The following is a 20,580-nucleotide window of genomic DNA, read 5'->3' as shown; positions in this document are numbered from 1 at the left end:
CCTGTTACTTAGGCCTATTTCCCAGCTGATGTCGTACGTTATAAGACTCCTCAGCAACGTTTTCAAAAAGGAAGGTTAGTCTGTAACAACACTGTTCTAAAAACGTGTGACTTTATTGTAACATTGTAACATTATTAGAAAGTTCCTGAACACAACGTTCCCAAGCATTCGACAAACACTAACTTTATGAAAACGTTGGAAGTAGCATTACACACTCCAAAATTGCTAATACAACTAATATCACATATCTAATATCTATTCTAATATCACAAAAAGAAATACTATTAAATCAATACAACATTAATATTTTAAAAACTAAAGAATTGGGGTATTTTCTGTATTTACACTACTAATGAAAAGTCTTAATAATACTGTTACTTTTTAAAAATGCCTACCCAAATGTGAAAAGCCTGAATACAATTGTGAGAATAAACAAATGTTATTGGAACATTAATAAAATGGTAAACATTCTGGTAACCCCCATTAAACTTAATTGATGGATTGCATGTTCTAAGAACCAGAAGCTGTACCATTTAGAACATGTTCTATTAACCAACCAATGTTTAGTGATTAGTGTGTAACTCAGTTTAGTTTATGTTCATTCTGCTCATGTAAAGATTTTAGCATAAATTTATTACAAACAATTACAGTTTATTATTGGCACTGTGGGTGGCTGTGGACATCACAGTTGACTGTATTTACATTAATGACAACTGATCCTAAGTTTGCACTTTAATGTGTGTCAATTCTGCAGATATATCCTTTTTAATAAACCCATTAGCACTAATGACCCTGCTTTTGCACTTATGGCTACATGTGTGTGTTATGCTAGCTGCTTGTGAGCAGCTGAGAACATCACACAATAGGTTTATTAACATTATTTACATTATTAATATTATCAACATCATCATGAGCAGGTTTAAACACATTCTGATCATCTCAAGCTGGTTTACCAGCTTAGTGTATATGGTTTAGCTGGTCCAACCTGAACATGCTAGTTCACCAGCATGACCAGCATTACAACCTGCCAGGTCAAGCTGGGTCATGCTGGTAGACCAGTTAGTCCAGCAAACCAGTTTAACTACTTTAACCAGCACAAACTGTTAAAAATAAAGGTGCTACATGTGGTTGTTTGAGTGGTGTTATTCTTTTGGCTCTATAACCATCTTAAAAGAGGGTGTTATTTTTTATTTTTTTTAGTATAAAGAATTTTTTTTAATTGAGTGAAGGTTCTTTAAACCTTTAAAAGGTTCTGAACACTCTTCTGTACAAACATGGTTCTTTATGGAACCAAAGGTGTTCTTCTAAGGCATCTCTGAACCTGGACTTTTCAGCAGGGTAGTTTGAGCTGATTCTGCTGAAATCAGATTAGACATGAATGCATTAGCATGAGGACATTTTATACATGTTCATGTGTTCATTCTGTTTATAAATCAGTACTTTTGTTTTTAAAACATTAAGATTAATGAGATTTTTAATCAAATTCATTATTTAAAAAAAAAATAAAAACTGCTTTTATTTTGATTAGAAAAAAGTTCACTAAAACAAAGAAATGCAAACTAATGGTTATTTTTTATAGTTTGAGCTTTAAAATAGTGAGAAATATTAAATTGTAAACAGAGGCTGTATTTTTACTCAGGCAATCCTTTTAGACAGCGCTCCGCGTTTAGCCGCGGTCCTGGCGGGGTCCTCGGCATGTGTGGCGCGGTATTCTGGGTTGAGTTTGAGCTTCAGGAGAGAAAATAAACTGAAATAAAGGTTAAATTAGTGCAAATTAACCCAATAAAATGAGTTTATAGGAAGATGTTTTCCTTCAGTCAGGACTGCTGGTTCATACGGAAGGTAAGAGTGGTTATTTAGTGGAGTTAGACCAGTTTAACCTGCTGGAGCTGAGTTTCACTGGAAGAAAACTAATAATGAAGTTTTTATAATTAAATAATTCTTTAATGGTAACTATCTGTCATTATTCTGACCCGCAGCTGTCATTAAATGTACTCATTTATATATATATATACATTTCTATAACCTATATAGATACAGCTGCGTACATACATCACCTGGGTTTGTTATAACAGCAGTTAATGGAGGAGTTCCAGCACTAGGAATCCACAGCTATTCTATAAACACCTAAAGAGCTAAACACAGAGTCAGAAACACCATCATATCTAACTCAGTTAAAGAGCTGAAACTGTACTATAGTGAAAGTATGGTACTGTATCCCAATCTAACTCAATTAAAGAGCTGAAACTGTACTATAGTGAAAGTATGGTACTGTATCCCAATCTAACTCAATTAAAGAGCTGAAACTGTACTACAGTGTAGGTATGGTACTGTATCTCAATCTAACTCAATTAAAGAGCAGAAACTGTACTATAGTGAAAGTATGGTACTGTATCCCAATCTAACTCAATTAAAGAGCTGAAACTGTACTATAGTGAAAGTATGGTACTGTATCCCAATCTAACTCAATTAAAGAGCTGAAACTGTACTATAGTGAAAGTATGGTACTGTATCCCAATCTAACTCAATTAAAGAGCTGAAACTGTACTATAGTGAAAGTATGGTACTGTATCCCAATCTAACTCAATTAAAGAGCTGAAACTGTACTACAGTGTAGGTATGGTACTGTATCTCAATCTAACTCAATTAAAGAGCAGAAACTGTACTATAGTGAAAGTATGGTACTGTATCCCAATCTAACTCAATTAAAGAACTGAAACTGTACTATAGTGAAAGTATGGTACTGTATCCCAATCTAACTCAATTAAAGAGCTGAAACTGTACTATAGTGAAAGTATGGTACTGTACCCCAATCTAACTCAATTAAAGAACTGAAACTGTACTATAGTGAAAGTATGGTACTGTACCCCAATCTAACTCAATTAAAGAACTGAAACTGTACTATAGTGAAAGTATGGTACTGTACCCCAATCTAACTCAATTAAAGAACTGAAACTGTACTATAGTGAAAGTATGGTACTGTACCCCAATCTAACTCAATTAAAGAACTGAAACTGTACTATAGTGAAAGTATGGTACTGTACCCCAATCTAACTCAATTAAAGAACTGAAACTGTACTATAGTGAAAGTATGGTACTGTACCCCAATCTAACTCAGTTAAAGAGCTGAAACTGTACTATAGTGAAAGTATGGTACTGTACCCCAATCTAACTCAATTAAAGAGCTGAAACTGTACTATAGTGAAAGTATGGTACTGTACCCCAATCTAACTCAATTAAAGAACTGAAACTGTACTATAGTGAAAGTATGGTACTGTACCCCAATCTAACTCAATTAAAGAACTGAAACTGTACTATAGTGAAAGTATGGTACTGTACCCCAATCTAACTCAATTAAAGAACTGAAACTGTACTATAGTGAAAGTATGGTACTGTATCCCAATCTAACTCAATTAAAGAGCTGAAACTGTACTATAGTGAAAGTATGGTACTGTATCCCAATCTAACTCAATTAAAGAGCTGAAACTGTACTATAGTGAAAGTATGGTACTGTATCCCAATCTAACTCAATTAAAGAGCCGAAACTGTACTATAGTGAAAGTATGGTACTGTATCCCAATCTAACTCAATTAAAGAGCTGAAACTGTACTATAGTGAAAGTATGGTACTGTATCCCAATCTAACTCAATTAAAGAGCTGAAACTGTACTATAGTGAAAGTATGGTACTGTATCCCAATCTAACTCAATTAAAGAGATGAAACTGTACTATAGTGAAAGTATGATACTGTACCCCAATCTAACTCAATTAAAGAGCTGAAACTGTACTACAGTGAAAGTATGGTACTGTATCTCAATCTAACTCAATTAAAGAGCTGAAACTGTACTATAGTGAAAGTATGGTACTGTATCCCAATCTAACTCAATTAAAGATCTGAAACTGTACTATAGTGAAAGTATGATACTGTACCCCAATCTAACTCAATTAAAGAGCTGAAACTGTACTACAGTGAAAGTATGGTACTGTATCCCAATCTAACTCAATTAAAGATCTGAAACTGTACTATAGTGAAAGTATGATACTGTACCCCAATCTAACTCAATTAAAGAGCTGAAACTGTACTACAGTGAAAGTATGGTACTGTATCCCAATCTAACTCAATTAAAGAGCTGAAACTGTACTATAGTGAAAGTATGGTACTGTATCCCAATCTAACTCAATTAAAGAGCTGAAACTGTACTATAGTGAAAGTATGGTACTGTATCCCAATCTAACTCAATTAAAGAGCTGAAACTGTACTACAGTGAAAGTATGGTACTGTAACCCAAGTTTATTTGGATTTTTAATAAAGTGATTTATGCTCTCACTCTGAGTCTCAGGCTGTAGTTTCTGGTGTAATGAGATTTGGTGGTCTTGGACGTTTCTTCTTCCCCAGGTGGTCAGGTGGAGAGCCATAGCCAGTGTTGCATGGTCAGTGCTGCTGCTGCCGGCCACGACTACGCTTTTTATTTTCCTCGTTAGGTTCAGTTTGTTCCATCCCATCCAGTGGATTTCAGGTGAGCAGTGTTTAAGAGTGATGCACTGTTTTGACAAAAATATTGGGACACTTGCTTATTCATTGTTTTTCTGAAATCAAGGGTATTATTAAGAGAGAATCGTCTCTACTGTCCAGAGAAGACTTGCTACTAGAGTGTAGAAACATTGCTGTGAGAATTTGATTGTATCATTCAGTGAACAGAGCGATAGCGAGTATTCTGTGTGTGGTTTAGGCTAAGTGATGCTGTGTTACAGGATGTTTTGGACTTTTGACGGCAGCGAGTACCATCTTCTCCCTTCTCCTGCTGTGTGGAGTCGTGCTCGTGATTGGATTTTTCAACCTGGAGTGTTACACAGGTGAGCAGATGTGTGTTTGAGAGTGAGTGATCTGTAAATGTTATACTGACCTTTTTTATTTTTGCTAAATTAAGTTTTTATTGCTAACCCACTGTTTTACTGTATTAATAATTTTTCACTTGATTATGCTGACTCATTTACTTTATAAAGGATTGTTTTTCTACTTTATTAATGCTTAGTTATTAATGTTAGTAACGGTAGCCTAAGTGTTTTTAACCTTTTGATGTTGGTATTTTATTATTCTTATTATCTTGTTTTATTATTATTTTTTTAAATTAGCTAATACAGCATTTAATGTTTTATATATTGTCTTATTTTAATTTTAACTTATTCAGAAGGTATTATTATTATATATATATATATATATATATATATATATATATATATATATATATATATATATATATATATATAAATAAATATGGATTGTAGCAGTATGTTAAGCCCTGCAGTGATTACTCAGCTAATCATTAATATCATTGATGGATTACTTACTGAATAGTGTGATTGATGGTGACAACCCTACAAAATCTGTTTTTTGTAATGTAGTAAATTACAGTATACTGTTCCTCATGGTTGAAATCATGCTTTACTCTGTCACCCCGCAGTTGTTCCCTCCATCCCATGCTCCCGAGTGGCTCTCCTGGCTAAAGTGCTCCACCCGCGGCAGTGTGTCCACTCTCTGGTGCACTGCACTGTGGGAATGGTGGTGATGTGGTGTGCCTCCGTGATCGCGGGTGGCCGCTATCGCACTCTCGGCTCTCCCTGCATGCAAGGCGAGAGGTGAGCTGCTCTCTGCAGTCTGAGGCCTGACCTGATTCTGTTCGGTCTACGTGCTCTAAAACTTTCCACCGGCTGCAGGTCGCCCAGGCTCGGGTTGCCCCGATTACATCAGTTATTCTGGCCGGCTAATAGGGGAGCACGGCTGATAAAGATTGTTCAATTAAAGCAATCTTAGGCAATCTTATCCCTGAAGGGCCAACCGGGCAAGTTCCTGTTTGAAAGAAGAGATGTATGCCAACCTGAGGTCATGTGATTTCAGGACACCGTGACCCTGATTCAGTTCAGGTTCCCCTTAGTTTAAATACAGTGAATGTCTCTCACTGGTTAAATGTAATTTTTTTCCACCTAATAGAGGTGTTTAATCTCTGAGTCCGTCATAATCTAGAATCCCACAACAGTGCAGTTTGGTTTTAGTTCAATTCAGGATTGTTTTAAAATGTAGAAATGGGACTGGACCTGTTTGCTCTGCAGTGAAATAGACTCTACAACCTTTTTACATTTAGAAATTTAGCAGATAAAAATAATAACACACACAAATGATCAAATATCAGTTATATCTTGCAGTGGAAACTGTGTACTCCTCTAAATGCAGCCAAAGCTATGTCAAAATATAAGTCCAGGACACCGATCCCTAATCCTGGATCCTTAAATTCAGGACACTTAACTTCCGATAGCTAGATAACTTGCTGTGATCAGTATGCACCACCAGGGGGAGCTTTTCAGTCAGGCACTAACGTTAACGCAATTAGGGAGGAAAATCGATATGATTGACGCCAGGGATTTTGTTTTATTTATATTTCTAAAAATGAATTGATTCATCATGGTGCATTAATGTTTTTTATTGATTATTATTATTTAATGTGATCTGTGCTGCAGTGCCCGTGCTCCTGAGGTTTGTCTAAATGAGTATCACCTCTTCCTCCTGCTGGCTGGAGCTTTCATCGGATACAGTCACAGTTTCCTGGGAGTCGTTCAGAACATGAATTATGTGTCCTTTCAGATCATACAGGTATGTTTATAAACTGATTCACACCTGAAGTTCAGTTCATTCAGATTTGATTCACCTAAACCCAGGCAAGGGGTAAAAGTGCAAAGATGGATGGAGAGATGACTGGCTTAATAGATATTTGGATTAATGGACCATTGAATGGGTAGATGGATGGATGGAGAGGTGGATGGATGGATGGATGGCTGGAGAGGTGGATGGATGGATGGATGGCTGGAGAGGTGGATGGATGGATGGATGGATGGCTGGAGAGGTGGATGGAGAGGTGGATGGATGGATGGCTGGAGAGGTGGATGGAGAGGTGGATGGATGGATGGCTGGAGAGGTGGATGGATGGATGGATGGATGGCTGGAGAGGTGGATGGATGGATGGATGGATGGCTGGAGAGGTGGATGGATGGATGGCTGGAGAGGTGGATGGATGGATGGATGGCTGGAGAGGTGGATGGATGGATGGATGGCTGGAGAGGTGGATGGATGGATGGATGGCTGGAGAGGTGGATGGATGGATGGATGGGTGGGTGGAGACTGAGATTATTGTATGTGAGAATACTGTGTGTAATCCTTATCCCTGTGTTTCTCACAGCAGTATAAGTACCTGCGCTGTAAAGGCTCTCTGCCGTGGGTGGTGAAGTGCAGTGCGGTCCAGTCTCTGTATGCTGTGAGGAATTTCCTCGCTCTGTACTTCTTTTTCGGTGAGCTCCTGTTTTGATCAAGTTACTTAAAGAAAACGAAACCAAACGAGAGTTAATTTAAACGTTTTAATGAAATATTGTTTATTTTGTTTAGGACATATTCCCAGAGCCTGGATCTCGAACTTGCTGAATCTGCCCATTGACAGGTAGGAGTGTGTAATTCAGTGTAGAGCTGTGTAAAGTTTAGAGCTGTGCTGTATGTGGATCAGTCTCAGTGCGATTCAACTACATTGATTTGGAAATGGAAATGACTCGAATCAGTAACTTCAGTGTTTAATAAAATATTGCCTCATTTATCCCAAACGGGCATCTCCCTGCACTTCAGCTTTAATTTAGGCTCTGATCTAATGACAATAGAACTAAACACTATATAACTATAATAGTCAATAATGCATCTAATTTCAGATTTCTTTTGTTTCTAAATCTGTTATGATTTAATTTTCTTAAATCTTCCTAAGTAGTTTTCTTTTAGTTGAATTAAAATCTCTATTTGGTAAATTTAACTGAAACAACAAGAGAACAAATATATTTTTGTTTAATTCTGTTTAATTTTTTTATTAATCTGTTGTCTAAATTCAAGGAAATATATATTGTATTCCTTTTTTTATCTGCATACATGTTTCACACACACACACTCATACATGTGAATTGTCCAACAAAAACATTTTATGCTAAATTTAAAAAAAAAGCATTTTATACAGAAGCTTTGGTAAAAGTACAGTTTGACGTTTTGTCCATTGATGATGAATCTTTCTAGAGGAAATGGCTATGTTTCTGAGTGCCTGCTGTGTTCAGTTGCTACAGTGTTCATCTAGTCACATTTTCAGTGTGCTTTTGCAAACCTTTATGAATCATTCCATAGTCTGTTCAAACTGTCTGAATCATCTGCACTGAATCATTTCCTAATGATAATTTAAGTGATTCAGATCTCTGTAAGCTCAGAGATTCACCCCTGTAGTGAAAGTAGCTGAAGGAGGATGTTGCTTGGTGCTGTTGGTTGTGTGTGTGTTTAGTCTTGGATGATCTTGTTTTAGTTCTCGTCACTCTCTGGACTCGGTGGCTGGTCTGCTGGACTTCTCTCTGCTGTATCACCTGTGGATCAGCGGCACCTTCCTGCTGCTCACCTGGTACATCACAGTGCTGCTCTTCAGGATCTACGTTACTGAGGTACAGAACCTCATCTGGGTTTGGGTTTTAGTTGTGGGTTTGATTATTTGTTTTTATATATATATATATATATATATATATATATATATATATATATATATATATATATATATATATATATATATACAAAATCTAACACAATAATATATGGGCATAACTTATTTATTTTATTTTATAGCCTAGTACCACATTCATCATTAGGTAATTCTGATCTTGATCATTGTTACATGTACTTTGTTACTTTCCTAAAGTGCATTTTTGTAATGACAAAAATAGGAATATTACAATAACTCTATTCCATATTATTCTTGCTTTTTGTATTTTTTTTAGCTTTTATTTTTAATGTGTTGCTGTGAACGCATTTTATTAAGAGTTAAATAATGTACAATATTTACATAAACTGTTAATTCAAAATGTACTTAAATTATTGTTTTGATGTTAATATCTGCTCACAGTAACCTAGTTACATATTAGATATTATGTAAACCTGATATATATATATAAAAGAATATGTATATTTTTAAGATTGTGCATATGGTGTGTGTATTCAAAAAGGTGTGTATGGATATTTATTCCTGTTTTGTTTTTTCTTTTTTTCAACTTTAAATTAATCATATTTTCTTCTAATAAATTACATAAACCTAGTGAGTACGCCCCCTAGTGGTTCACGATTCTCATCTGTAACTCTGCCTCTATTGGTGATGAAATAGATGAAATTTTTGGGGGGTGTCGATCTTCCAAATCCAAACACTGGCTTCTTTATCTACTGCTCGCTCGTCTTTAAGCCCCGCCTCTATCTACCCCATACCATGCCGAAAGGAGCGGGAGACCCGCTGATACTGGGGGTGGATGTACTCTTTGAACACACCTGTATGGATGTTTATTCTGAGGTCTCATTAAACAGGCGTTCCGATTCCCAGTTCAGTCCACGTTTGCTGAGGATGCAGAGCAGTGTCTTCCTAAAGTCCTGACTGAGAAGAGCACCCTGATTATGAAGGTATGACCCACCGTGTTCCACCGCATTAACTGTGTTCAGCTGCATTTAGTAGCTTCTCATTATAACCCCTCCTGCCCGTGGTGTTGTAGTTTCTGGCCCTGCAGGACCTGGCCTTGCTGTCCCAGCACTCGCCTTCCCGCAGACAGGAGGTGTTCAGCCTGAGTCAACCAGGTACCCTACATGTTTTTTTCTGTTACTTATGAAGTTCAGGTTTTATTGTGTGTAACTATTTAGATAACAAATATGTACACTATGTGGACAAAAGTATTGGGACACCTACTCCATTCAATTTGAAATTAAGGGTATTAAAAGAGCTGATCCTGCTTCTGTTTTAGTAACTGTCTCTACTGTCCAGAGAAGAAGTAGAGCTAGATTTTGGAGAAGGAGCATTGCTGTGAGGATTTGATTGACTGCATTTAGCGACAAGAGCATTAGTGAGGTCAGGATGTTAGATGATGATCACCACTTGACCTCATCATCCCCAACTACCCACCTCACCCCATCCAAAAGTACTGGATGGAGCTCCACCACCATCATTCCAGAGAACACAGCTCTTCTTCCACTGCTCCACAGCTCCTCAATGCTGGGGGGCTTTATACCCCTCTAGCCCACGCCTGGCATTAGGCAGCATGGAGCCAATAGGGTCATGATGTTGATCTGCTCCAGAGAGTCCTATTCTATTGGCAGTACTTCTTCTCTACAGGGACTAGACAGGCTCTGTGTGTGTGTGCATCTGTGTCAGCAATGGGTGCAACTAAAAGTATCTGAATGCATTAATTCATTAGAAGGAGTGTCCACAAACATTTGGACATGTAGTGTACATACATAAACAAGTATATTTGTACTGTCTGTGGTCAGATATATAAAGCAATTAGAGACCATTATAATGATAAATATAGCAGTACACCAGTCCATCTTCAACCCCCCCGGGTGTCCGTGCTCTTCCCCTGCAGGCGGTCACCCTCACAACTGGAACGCCATCAGTAAGGAGTGTCTGGCTCTGCTGAGTGATTTAACGCTGCGCCTCGTTGCTCATCATGACGCTGTCGCCTCCAACGGCAGAGTGAAGCCTCAGTCTGCCAGCAGCGACACCAAAACCACCTCCAGCAGCTCAGGTACCGCCGAGGCTGATCTCGCCCCACACACATCTTTACCATTACAGAAATGAGGGTGGGTTGGTATGTCATTAGATGGGTGTAGGTCTGGATAGGGATGATGAATTCTAATGTAATATGGTTGTATCCATCAGCTGTTACTGCCTGCTCCACCACAGAATAATAAAACAGAGGGAAATGTGAATCTGAAGAATGCAATAATCCTGCGTGTGTTTCAGTTTCTTCTGCAGTGGTGTCCGGGACGGAGGATCTTCCTCAGACTCCACGACCCAGTGCTTTACTCCAGACCCCTGGCTCAGTCTTCCTGAAGTCGTCCGGCAGGGGCGTGAGCAGCCCCCTCACTGCCCCCTTCACCCCAGACCTGGACAGCCCCTTCTCCACCCCATCCCTTCGCCGCCTGGCTGCCCAGCAAGTTCCCCAGCAGGGCCAGTGGTTTGGCTCTGTTCAGAGCCCGCACGTCATAAGGAGGGGTCCCAAACTCTGGAGCATGTCCACAGGTCAGCTGTCTCTCATTCTGAAAACTCTGCACTTTTAAGGAGGAGTGGCCTAAAGAGTTTGTAGCCTGGCCTCTTTTAATAATAAATGTGCAGATTGATCTTGATCTAGTGAGCTACAGATTCAGTACCTCTGAAATAATTCAGCGATGGAACCTTCACTGTGAAGGACTTGAGTTTGAATGCACTGGAATTAACAGGTTTTCTCATGGGAACGATTCCAGCAGATTGGTTTCCAAATTTGTTCCAAGAATCAAGAAACACTACAGCGCTCTAATTGCACAACTGCAGATGCTTAACTTCCCTTTAAATTACATAAAATTTTAAGCTACAAGCATTTTGTTAAACAAGTGATTTGTCCAATAAAAAAAACATTTTTTGCTGATTAATACTCTTTAGTTGTTGCAATCTTAGCTGGTGCGCCTCCTAGTGGTTGAAAATTCAGTTCTGATAATTTTGCAGCTCCGTCTCCTGCCTCAATTGATGGTGAGAATTTTAGTGGTGGGCGGCGATCTTCCAAATGTTGATGCTCCTCTTGGTGGCAGTGATGTACTCCACTGATTGGCCCTGTTCTACCCTGCCCACTTCTCAATAAGCTCCGCCTCTGCATACTTGGTATAGTCCTCCAACCTAAATGTGCTGAGAGGGAGATCTGAAGGTGGATCTTCTTTTAAAATATGCTTTAATTGGACTAAGGCGCTGCCACTGTGATCAGAGGGTCACTGGTTTATGTCCCGGTTACGCTGCTAGCCATCGGCAGCCGGGGCTCCGAGAGAGTGCAATTGGCCTTGCTCTCTCTAGGGTGGGTAGATGGTGCTCTCTCCCCCCCACATCACTCTACTGCGGCGCTGGCAGTCACTGGCGTCTGCTAGCCGGCACAATAGGGGGAGGGAATATGTACGGTTTGGGTAATTGGTAATCTAAATTGGGGAGAAAAAATTGCGGGTAAAAAATCTGAAATTAATTTAGATAAAATTTATTTCTGCTAAATCTCACCCTTACCTAACCCAACCATCACTGTGGTCCTAAACCTAATCCTAACAATGTAGAGGATCAACCAAGTTTCAGCCCCTTTTACTGTGAGATGTGTGTTTCTAATGTTTTGCTGTGTGTCTGTGCTGACCTCAGACTCTCAGACCAATGGCAGCCCTCTGGTGTCGCCTGCCCCCGCCCCCAGCTCTCCACCTCCTGAACAGAAATCCAGCTTCATTGCCCAGTGGCTCCAGAACAGGAAGGAACAGGTACTGTCTCCACAGCAACATAGCACAGATCCCACCCTGCATTCACTGATTTAGGATCAGTCTGCAGTGTTTCATTAGTTAACTGGATTGGCTTTCTTTGTTTATGGAAATGACTCCTCTGATGAATCACACACTACGTGTCTTCATTGAGAGCATTGTGGCCCTAAGCTCCAGATGAGTGTTGCTGTGTGGCTGCTTTGCTAAGAAAGGGCGTTCACGTAATCCAGGAAAGGAAATGTGTCGAATAGCTAATATACTTATTTTTACATTTTTTAAATTCTATTTTTATTGACTTTTACAGAGATTGAAATATACAAAATCCAAAAACACACAAACACCCAACAGTAACAAGGGGATGTTACCATACAATATTAATACTTAAATAGATGATTTGGGAAAAAAATAAATAATAATAATAAAAGTAAATATTATATAAGGGCAAAATAGTACACAGGGTAATATACCAGGCATAATACAAAAAATACATATTTTTTATAACCTAATGTCCTCCTGATATCCAGATTTCCCCACACTTTTGATGCATGTTAAGGTTATTAATTGTATATAAAAATAAATATCTTAAGTCTTTTTTCCCGGGTGTTCTTTGACTAAAATAGCATCACCGTCACCTCTTATTTAAGCACACAGCAGATACACTAAATGGACAGAAGTATTGGGACACCTGCTCATTCTTTGTTTCTTTCATTGAAATAAAAATGAAATTAAAGTTTAAAATTAAAGTTTATTATAGTCACGTATTAGTGTAGTAGTGTCTCCTTTTTTATTATTTTTTTGTTTTTGGGGGGCCGGGGGCAATGTCACTTGACTTGGGCTCTCATCAGCACTTATGACGGGCTGTTCATTCTTGTTTTCCTGCTCTGAACTGTTGTGCTCAGGTTAAAGGGTTCTTGGCGAAGCGGGTGCTGGTAGTGTATTTGTTTAATAAGGTAAGGAGGTAAAGACGTGCATGGTGGACCTAAGGCAGCATGCTGCATGCAGGGCTGATCGGTGGTGGAGGACTCGTTTAGTCTCCCGGTGTAGTTCACATCACCAGCGGTAGATCACTGTCCCTTCATCTCTCTGTACTGTAGAGGGTAGCTGGTACTGTTTCTTTAAAACCATTTCAGATGACCTGTGTACACTTATTTTTTCTGTAGATTTAAATGTTCTATTTTATGCTGAATTATAAGTACATGGTTGTTTGGAATGCTTATTATAAAGTGACATAATTTAGTAAAAGTTTCCTACTGTAGCTGCCTTTCTGTAATTTTCCATCTAGGGATGTCCCGATCCAGCTTTTTGCTTTCTCCTCGGATCCAAGTATTTGAATACTGAGTATCGATCCAGTACTTGATTTAATGGATAATACAGATGCTTAATTTAGGTTAAATATGCCAGTCTACAATAAAAAAATAATAATTTATATGTATTATTATTGTTTTTTTTTTATTTTTTATTAATATTTGTTTTATTGCTGTATTATAGAGCCAAACAGATCAGTAACACCAGCGCAGGGCTGAAATGCAGTGTGATGACAAAATACAGGAATGTTCACCAGAAGTCAGTGATCCAACATATTAATAATGATATTAATATCACTCTTAGTGTATCCATGATTGGAGTGATATTGGACAGATAATAATAATCTTACAGATGCAGATATGTATAAAATGAGAACACTGAATTTGCTTTTCTCTGCACGTCCTGCGATGGTGACTGTTGCTCATGTCCACGTTGCGATGGCAATGCTGATGCGATATATCGTGCAGCCTTAACCAGCATTAATACCGTACAGCACTGCAGAGTCTCTCGTGTAATATTGCCTGATTATAATCCAGTTTGATTGACTGACTTTCTGGTTCGGCTGCCAGGTTAAACACTGTTTACACTCTGAGCTCTACTCTGTATGCTTCAGTACTGCAGGTTGCAGCACGGAAAGCAGTCAGGATCAGAGCTGGATCAGGTTTAATGTAGAGCTGTGGAGGAGTGTCTGATAATACTGCAGTATATATTGCAATATTAGAAAATACAGGACCTTCAGTGATCCAACATGTCGTGATATTAATAATGCGCTCTGTGTATCCAGTGCTGGAGTAAAACGAGTCATATTGGGCAGACGTGGTCTGACTCTGGTAGGAATGTCCTTAAAAATGAGAAGAGCAGCATTAAATTTTAATTACATTTGCATTTTGTGAGGTTGCACGTCCTGCGATGTGAGCATCTGTGCATGCACATTGTGATGACGGTGCTGCAGCTCTAGCTCTAACTCTGTATATATTAACATTAATACATGTCTGGATCAGATCGGGACATCCCTACTTCTGTTACTAGATTTAGAAGGTGCATGTGTCTGTCTTTCCTCTAGCTCAACTTTTATTTTTTTAACATTTAATAAAAGTTGGAAAGCATGGATTTAAATGAATCTGACAATGAAATATTTACTGTTCCTTCTGTATCATTTCTGCAGCATTTACAGTATCGATCACATGAAAATAACCTTCCGTTCATCTCTGAAGCTTTTAATCCTTAACCCACCTTAATCCTCCTGGGTTCAAGGATCTGATTCTCTTTTAAATCCATGTTTTTCTGCACTAATCTCTGATCCTGATCTGCAGTTGAAAGTGTATTTTCTCTGTAATTATTCCTTTTCATCCTAAACAGCTGCCAGAAGCATCAAGCCAAGCCCTGTTTGCAGACAGCCAAGCTCACATCTGGGCTCTGGAAGGTTTGAGAATGTTTGTTTAACCTTTATTGGGAATGTCACTCTGGGTCTAAGAGGAGTATTACACAGAGACGGGCACTGACTAAGGCTTTAGAACAGCAGGGCTGGAGCCTCGGCTGCTTATTTCCCTATGGGATGCTTTCCTGGACAGTCATTAAGTCGAGTAGTGGACCAGAAATCAGCCCTCAGGTTAGAACAGGTTAGAGTAAACTAGAGGAGGGTGAAAATGCATGAAAATGAACACATCACAGTAAAGCAGCTAAGACTGTGACCGTAATGTAGTAAATAAAGGAAGTCTCTAATTCTGGAGTTAGAATTAGGTTTAGTGTTGTGTCTCTCGTTGTTCAGCTCCTTCTGTAAAGCCGTACACTGAGGCTGTTCCTGATGTTTTTATGGAAGGTCTGTCTCATCTGGTGGCGGCTTCTTTCTCTGAGGACAAGTATGGAGTGGTACAGACTACATTACCCAGCATTCTCAGCTGCATGCTGGCTCTACAGGAGGTAAAGTTCAGAGATGAAGTGTATTGTAATACATGGATGTGAATGTGACAGTTTAACAGCGCTGGTTTTACAATGTTGGAATTAATTCATTAGAATTTATTATAAACGATTGTAATAATAATCAGTATTATAATTTTGACCCCCAAAAATCCTGACCATTTTTTGGGGGTCAAAATTATAATACTGATTATTATTATTACAATCATATATATATATATATATATATATATATATATATATATATATATATATATATATATATATATATATATACACAGTGAGGAAAATAAGTATTTGAACACCCTGCGACTTTGCAAGTTCTCCCACTTAGAAATCATGGAGGGGTCTGAAATTTTCATCTTGTGAGAGACATAATTAAAAAAAAAAATCACAATGTATGATTTTTTTATTATTTATTTGTGTGTTACTGCTGCAAATAAGTATTTGAACACCTGCCTATCAGCAAAAATTCTGGCCCTCAAAGACCTGTTAGTCCGCCTCTAAAAAGTCCACTTATTATTCTAAATTAGAAGCACCTGTTTGAGGTTGTTAGCTGCATACAGACACCTGTCCACCCCACACAATCAGTAAGACTCAAACTACTGCTGTCCAAAGACACCAGAGACAAAACTGTAGACCTCCACCAGGCTGGAAAGGGCTACGGGGCAATTGCCAAGCAGCTTGGTGAAAAAAGATCAACTGTTTGAGCAATTATTAGAAAATGGAAGAAGCTAAACATGACTGTCAATCTCCCTCGGACTGGGGCTCCATGCAAGATCTCATCTCGTGGCGTATCAATGATCCTAAGAAAGGTGAGGAATCAGCCCAGAACTACAGGGGAGGAGTTGGTCAATGACCTGAAGAGAGCTGGCACCACTGTTTCCAAGGTTACTGTGGGTAATACACTAAGACGTCTTAGTTTAAAGTCATGCATGGCTCAGAAGGTTCCCCTGCTTAAATCAGCACACGTCCAGGCCCATCTTAAGTTTGCCCATGACCATTTGGATGATCCAGAGGAGTCATGGGAGAAAGTTCTGTGATGAGATGAGACCAACATAGAACTTTTTGGTCTTAATTCCTCTCGCCGTGTTTGGAGGACGAAGAATGATGAGTACTATCCCAAAAACACCATCCCTACTGTGAAGCATGGGGGTGGAAGTATCATGCTTTGGGGGTGTTTTTCTGCACATGGGACAGGACAACCCAGAAACCTGGCTGATCTGGAGAAGATCTGTGTGGAGGAATGGGCCAAAATCCCTGCTGCAGTGTGTGCAAACCTGGTGAAAAACTACAGGAAACGTTTGACCTCTGTAATTGCAAACAAAGGCTACTGTACCAAACCTTAGCATTGATTTTCACAGGTGTTCAAATACTTATTTGCAGCAGTAACACACATTAATTATTAAAAAATCATACATTGTGATTTTCGGATTTTTTTTTTTAGATGATGTCTCTCACAGTGGACATGCACCTGATGAAAATTTCAGACCCCTCCATGATTTCTAAGTGGGAGAACTTGCAAAGTCGCAGGGTGTTCAAATACTTATTTTCCTCACTGTATATATATATATTTATTATTATTATTATTATTATTATTATTAGACTTTTTTGGTGTATAAAGTCTTTCTGTTGCTCTGTAGCACCACAGACAGCCAAAGTCTGATGGTCCTTTCTTTGTAAAGCATGCCCGAAAATAAAAGCTTCTGCTGAAGGCTTCTTCAGGGGCAGTGGTGCTCAGCAGTTAGAGCTATTGATGACCGGGTTGTGGGTTCAATACCCGGGCTCAGCAAGCTGCCACTGTTGGGCCCTTGAGCAAGGCCCCTCACCTTCCTTGACAGATGGGTCAAGATGTGCGGAGGACACATTTTACTGTGTCAAATACGTGCACCTAACCACTGTCTGTCATCTTGGGGTCCGAAACACAGGCAGCTTTTCACTTTGTCTGAAAATATTTAAATATTAATAATAGAAATACTAAAATGTTTTATATATAAAATATAAAAGTTTTAAACTGATGTTAATAATCAAATGATACATGCAGCCACTTTAACTCAAAATAATATAATAATCTATAATAATTTTTTTATTTATTTTTTAGCTTTGATGTGTCTCGGGAATTGTATTTGATTCAAATCGTGTATCATTTAGATTTACTACCTAATACACCGTTGTGCCCCATCACTTATGATTCTTCCTGTTCTGTTGAAGGCTGTGGACCGACACTTCAAGCTCCCTCATGCCTCCAGTAAGCCGGTGAAGACGACCTGCAGTATGGGAGACGCCACGTATAAAACTCTCCGCTTCGCTCTGAGGGCTGCCCTGAAGACTGCCATCTACAGGATCACCTCTACGTTTGGAGAGCACTTGAAGTGAGTCCTGCTTTCCTCGACATCTTTTGTTCACCCTGTTGAAGACGGTCAGGGGCTTTTAGGAAGGAAGCGTTAGCTTTAATGAGTTTTATTACTGATGTTGTGCATACAGGTAATCAGGTATAGCAGCCCTAGACTAAAGAGTCAGCTTCAGAAGGCAGACAGCGCTCCAGATACGAACACACAGGGCAGTGGTGCTCAGCGGTCAGTGTGTCATCGGGTTATTGATGACAGGGTTGTGGGTTTGATACCTAAGCTCAGCAAGGTGCCACTGTTGGGCCCTCGAGCAAGGCCCTTAACCCTCCCTGCTCCAGGCATGTGTGTTTGATCACTAGTGTGTGTTTGATCACTAGTGTGTATGTGTGTGAGGCCAGCTTCCATTGGTGTCCAACACTAATGGTGAATATGGATGTTGTGTCCTAATTCTCACATATTACACATATAAATGAGTGCTTGCAGCCACTGCTACAGGTCTAACACTTCAAATAACATGATGTTGATTTTTTGAGTGTAAATAAGTAGACTAATACAGAATAATATTCTGCAGTTCTACACACTTTCTACTTTTAAACTGAATTCATCAGAAGCAAATAAAATACAAACAAGTAACCTAATCTGGAACTAATGAACTAATCTGTGTATTAAATTCACTCAAAAAACAGCAGCTATGTATTAAAAGTGCAGAAGTGTGTCTCTGTGGAGGATGGGACTTATTTACAGTCTGACCAGAGGTGCACAAATGTTTTTGCTTTTTTAATTATTATTTATTTATTTTTATTATTTAGTTAAAAATTATTAATATCTTTCGTTGTAATTCTGTTTCTGGCTCTTGTGTTAGTGGAGGATTGGTGAAGTAAGGATGTCAGTGTAACGTCCTGTTTACTGTGCATATAATTATAAAACCCTTGAATCTTAAATCTTCTGCATAGGACTGCACATCTGCTTTGGCAGAATTTGGAGAACCCCTAGAAAAGTCATTTTTTTAACAGGAAAATTGATCAAAGGGTCACAATAGGGACTTATTATCTTAATAAAAGCTGAAATGGCAAGTTTTTATAGGTTTATTGAAGGAATGTTCAATGATGTGTATATAACTTAAATAATAACTTAAATAATCTCAAAGCAGGTGAGTTTTTTTTTTAAAGTGGGGATTTTAATAAATAATACATTTTAAAGAATAAAGTGATGCAGTTTTCTTATGATTGATTTGCGTACTTGCTGTCTGATCTCAGTCTGATGTTGTGTTTGCAGTGCGGTGTGTATCTCAGCAGATCATCAGAAAAGACTTCAGCAGTTTATGGAGTTCAGAGAGTGACACACACACCTGACCATCTGAGCTCCTTTCCACCTTATCTATTAAACGGATGCACTTTGGGTGGGTTGGTGTGTAACTGTGTGTTAGTGTGCGTGAGTCTGTGTTTGCGTGTGAGTGAGTGACCTCTGGAGAGGTCCAGAGAAACGGAGTGAGGGTTTAGCACTTGATGGATCACTTGGAGCCTTATTAATTAATACCTGGTGCTTCTGTTGAAAGGCTGTGGATCTGGCTCAGCTCCTGGTTTCCTCACACAGACAGATTCCTCCTTCCTGTTTTTTCCTTTTTTTTGTTCATAAAAGTTAAAGCTCTGTAAAGGCACCAGAAGTGAAGATGTGCTCCTGGGTAAACGGGGGGAATAAAATGTTATTCACAGGATTTGCAGGAAGATCAAATATAAACGTGTAAAATGCTGGTCTGGATCAGAGGTTCTAGGTAAGACTGTACGTTCTGTGTTCATCAGGACAGAATGAGCGGAACCCAGTTAAAGTCTGATGGTCTGTTTGTGTGTGAGATAAACATGACCACGGTCGCGTGTTACAGGGTCTCGCTTTATTTTCATTTCATGAATCTCCTGCTGGAATCAGATCAGATCCGAATAAACGAGAATGTTTGTCATGATTGAGAAGTCTGGGTGTTTAATGAGCTTCAATCAAATAAACATTTCTTAAACATTTCTACACGTCTAGCTGGTTGGTGCCTTCAATAACACAATATTATCTGAGAATTGGTCCTGGGCTCCCCCTACAGGTGTAATTCACTTTTACTCCACTGCAGTAAATAAGCGCCCCCTCATGGACAGCTGTACACGTGCATTTCTGGACAGTGTGAGAGCTGCAGAAGCTTGATCTGAAGGTGGAGCAGCATGTGGGCGGAGGCGGTAGAGTAACACTACAGGATTTTACACTAATATGACTCTATGGGTTCTGCAGCGTTACACAGCAGTTCTGGAGAGAGGTTCTCCTCCTGCAGCTCCACCACCAAACCTCCATAGTGCAGCAGCAGCAGCAGCGCTCCGGCCCGGAGTGGGAATGACGGAGCATTCCTATACATCATTTTTACTATCTGTATTCAAAACTGCTGTTATTTATAATTCTTAAAGTGCAGTTGCACTTTATCCATTAAAATGACAACTTATTGCATATTATTATGTTTATTGTAATGAAACCTGCGGTTGGTCCGTGTTTTATTATATAACGGTACAATATCACATATATATATAAATGGCTGGAGCTAAATGAGTTTAGTGAATATAAATATTTTGGTTTCTTTGTTTTGTGACTTTTTAGGGCAAAGCAGGCTGTTTATGCAGCTTAGTATCAGTGT

General features: G+C 39.0%; 1 protein-coding gene across 2 annotated transcripts; it reads left to right on the top strand.

Annotated features, from left to right (window-relative positions):
* Nucleotides 1–1,688: 1,688 nt before the first annotated feature.
* On the top strand, nt 1,689–19,931 carry ndc1 (NDC1 transmembrane nucleoporin). 2 transcript variants are annotated; one of them, XM_072691474.1, is made up of 18 exons: nt 1,689–1,842; nt 4,396–4,516; nt 4,752–4,853; nt 5,462–5,636; nt 6,513–6,645; nt 7,229–7,337; nt 7,432–7,483; nt 8,372–8,504; nt 9,409–9,501; nt 9,591–9,672; nt 10,455–10,616; nt 10,835–11,113; nt 12,239–12,351; nt 13,248–13,298; nt 15,013–15,076; nt 15,473–15,573; nt 17,782–17,942; nt 19,194–19,931. In XM_072691474.1, exons 1-18 carry the CDS (start codon nt 1,804–1,806, stop codon nt 19,255–19,257), a joined length of 2,034 nt encoding a protein of 677 aa, XP_072547575.1. In that variant the 5' UTR covers nt 1,689–1,803; the 3' UTR covers nt 19,258–19,931. The 2 variants fall into 2 exon arrangements, with proteins under 2 accessions (XP_072547575.1, XP_072547577.1); XM_072691476.1 differs by lacking the exon at nt 13,248–13,298.
* Nucleotides 19,932–20,580: the final 649 nt, after the last annotated feature.

The sequence above is a fragment of the Salminus brasiliensis genome, chromosome 11 (assembly GCF_030463535.1).
Source record: "Salminus brasiliensis chromosome 11, fSalBra1.hap2, whole genome shotgun sequence".
In the NCBI taxonomy this organism is placed as follows: domain Eukaryota; kingdom Metazoa; phylum Chordata; class Actinopteri; order Characiformes; family Bryconidae; genus Salminus; species Salminus brasiliensis.
Note: the sequence above shows the minus strand (reverse complement) of the source record. Positions and strands in the feature narration are given on the sequence as shown.

Excerpts from the sequence above, each read along its gene's own strand:
- ndc1 (XM_072691474.1), top strand. The coding sequence starts at position 1,804 with ATGTTTTCCTTCAGTCAGGACTGCTGGTTCATACGGAAG. Across the intron at positions 6,646-7,228 it reads TGTCCTTTCAGATCATACAG|CAGTATAAGTACCTGCGCTG; the intron begins GTATGTTTATAA and ends TGTTTCTCACAG. Across the intron at positions 13,299-15,012 it reads TAGTGTATTTGTTTAATAAG|CTGCCAGAAGCATCAAGCCA; the intron begins GTAAGGAGGTAA and ends CATCCTAAACAG.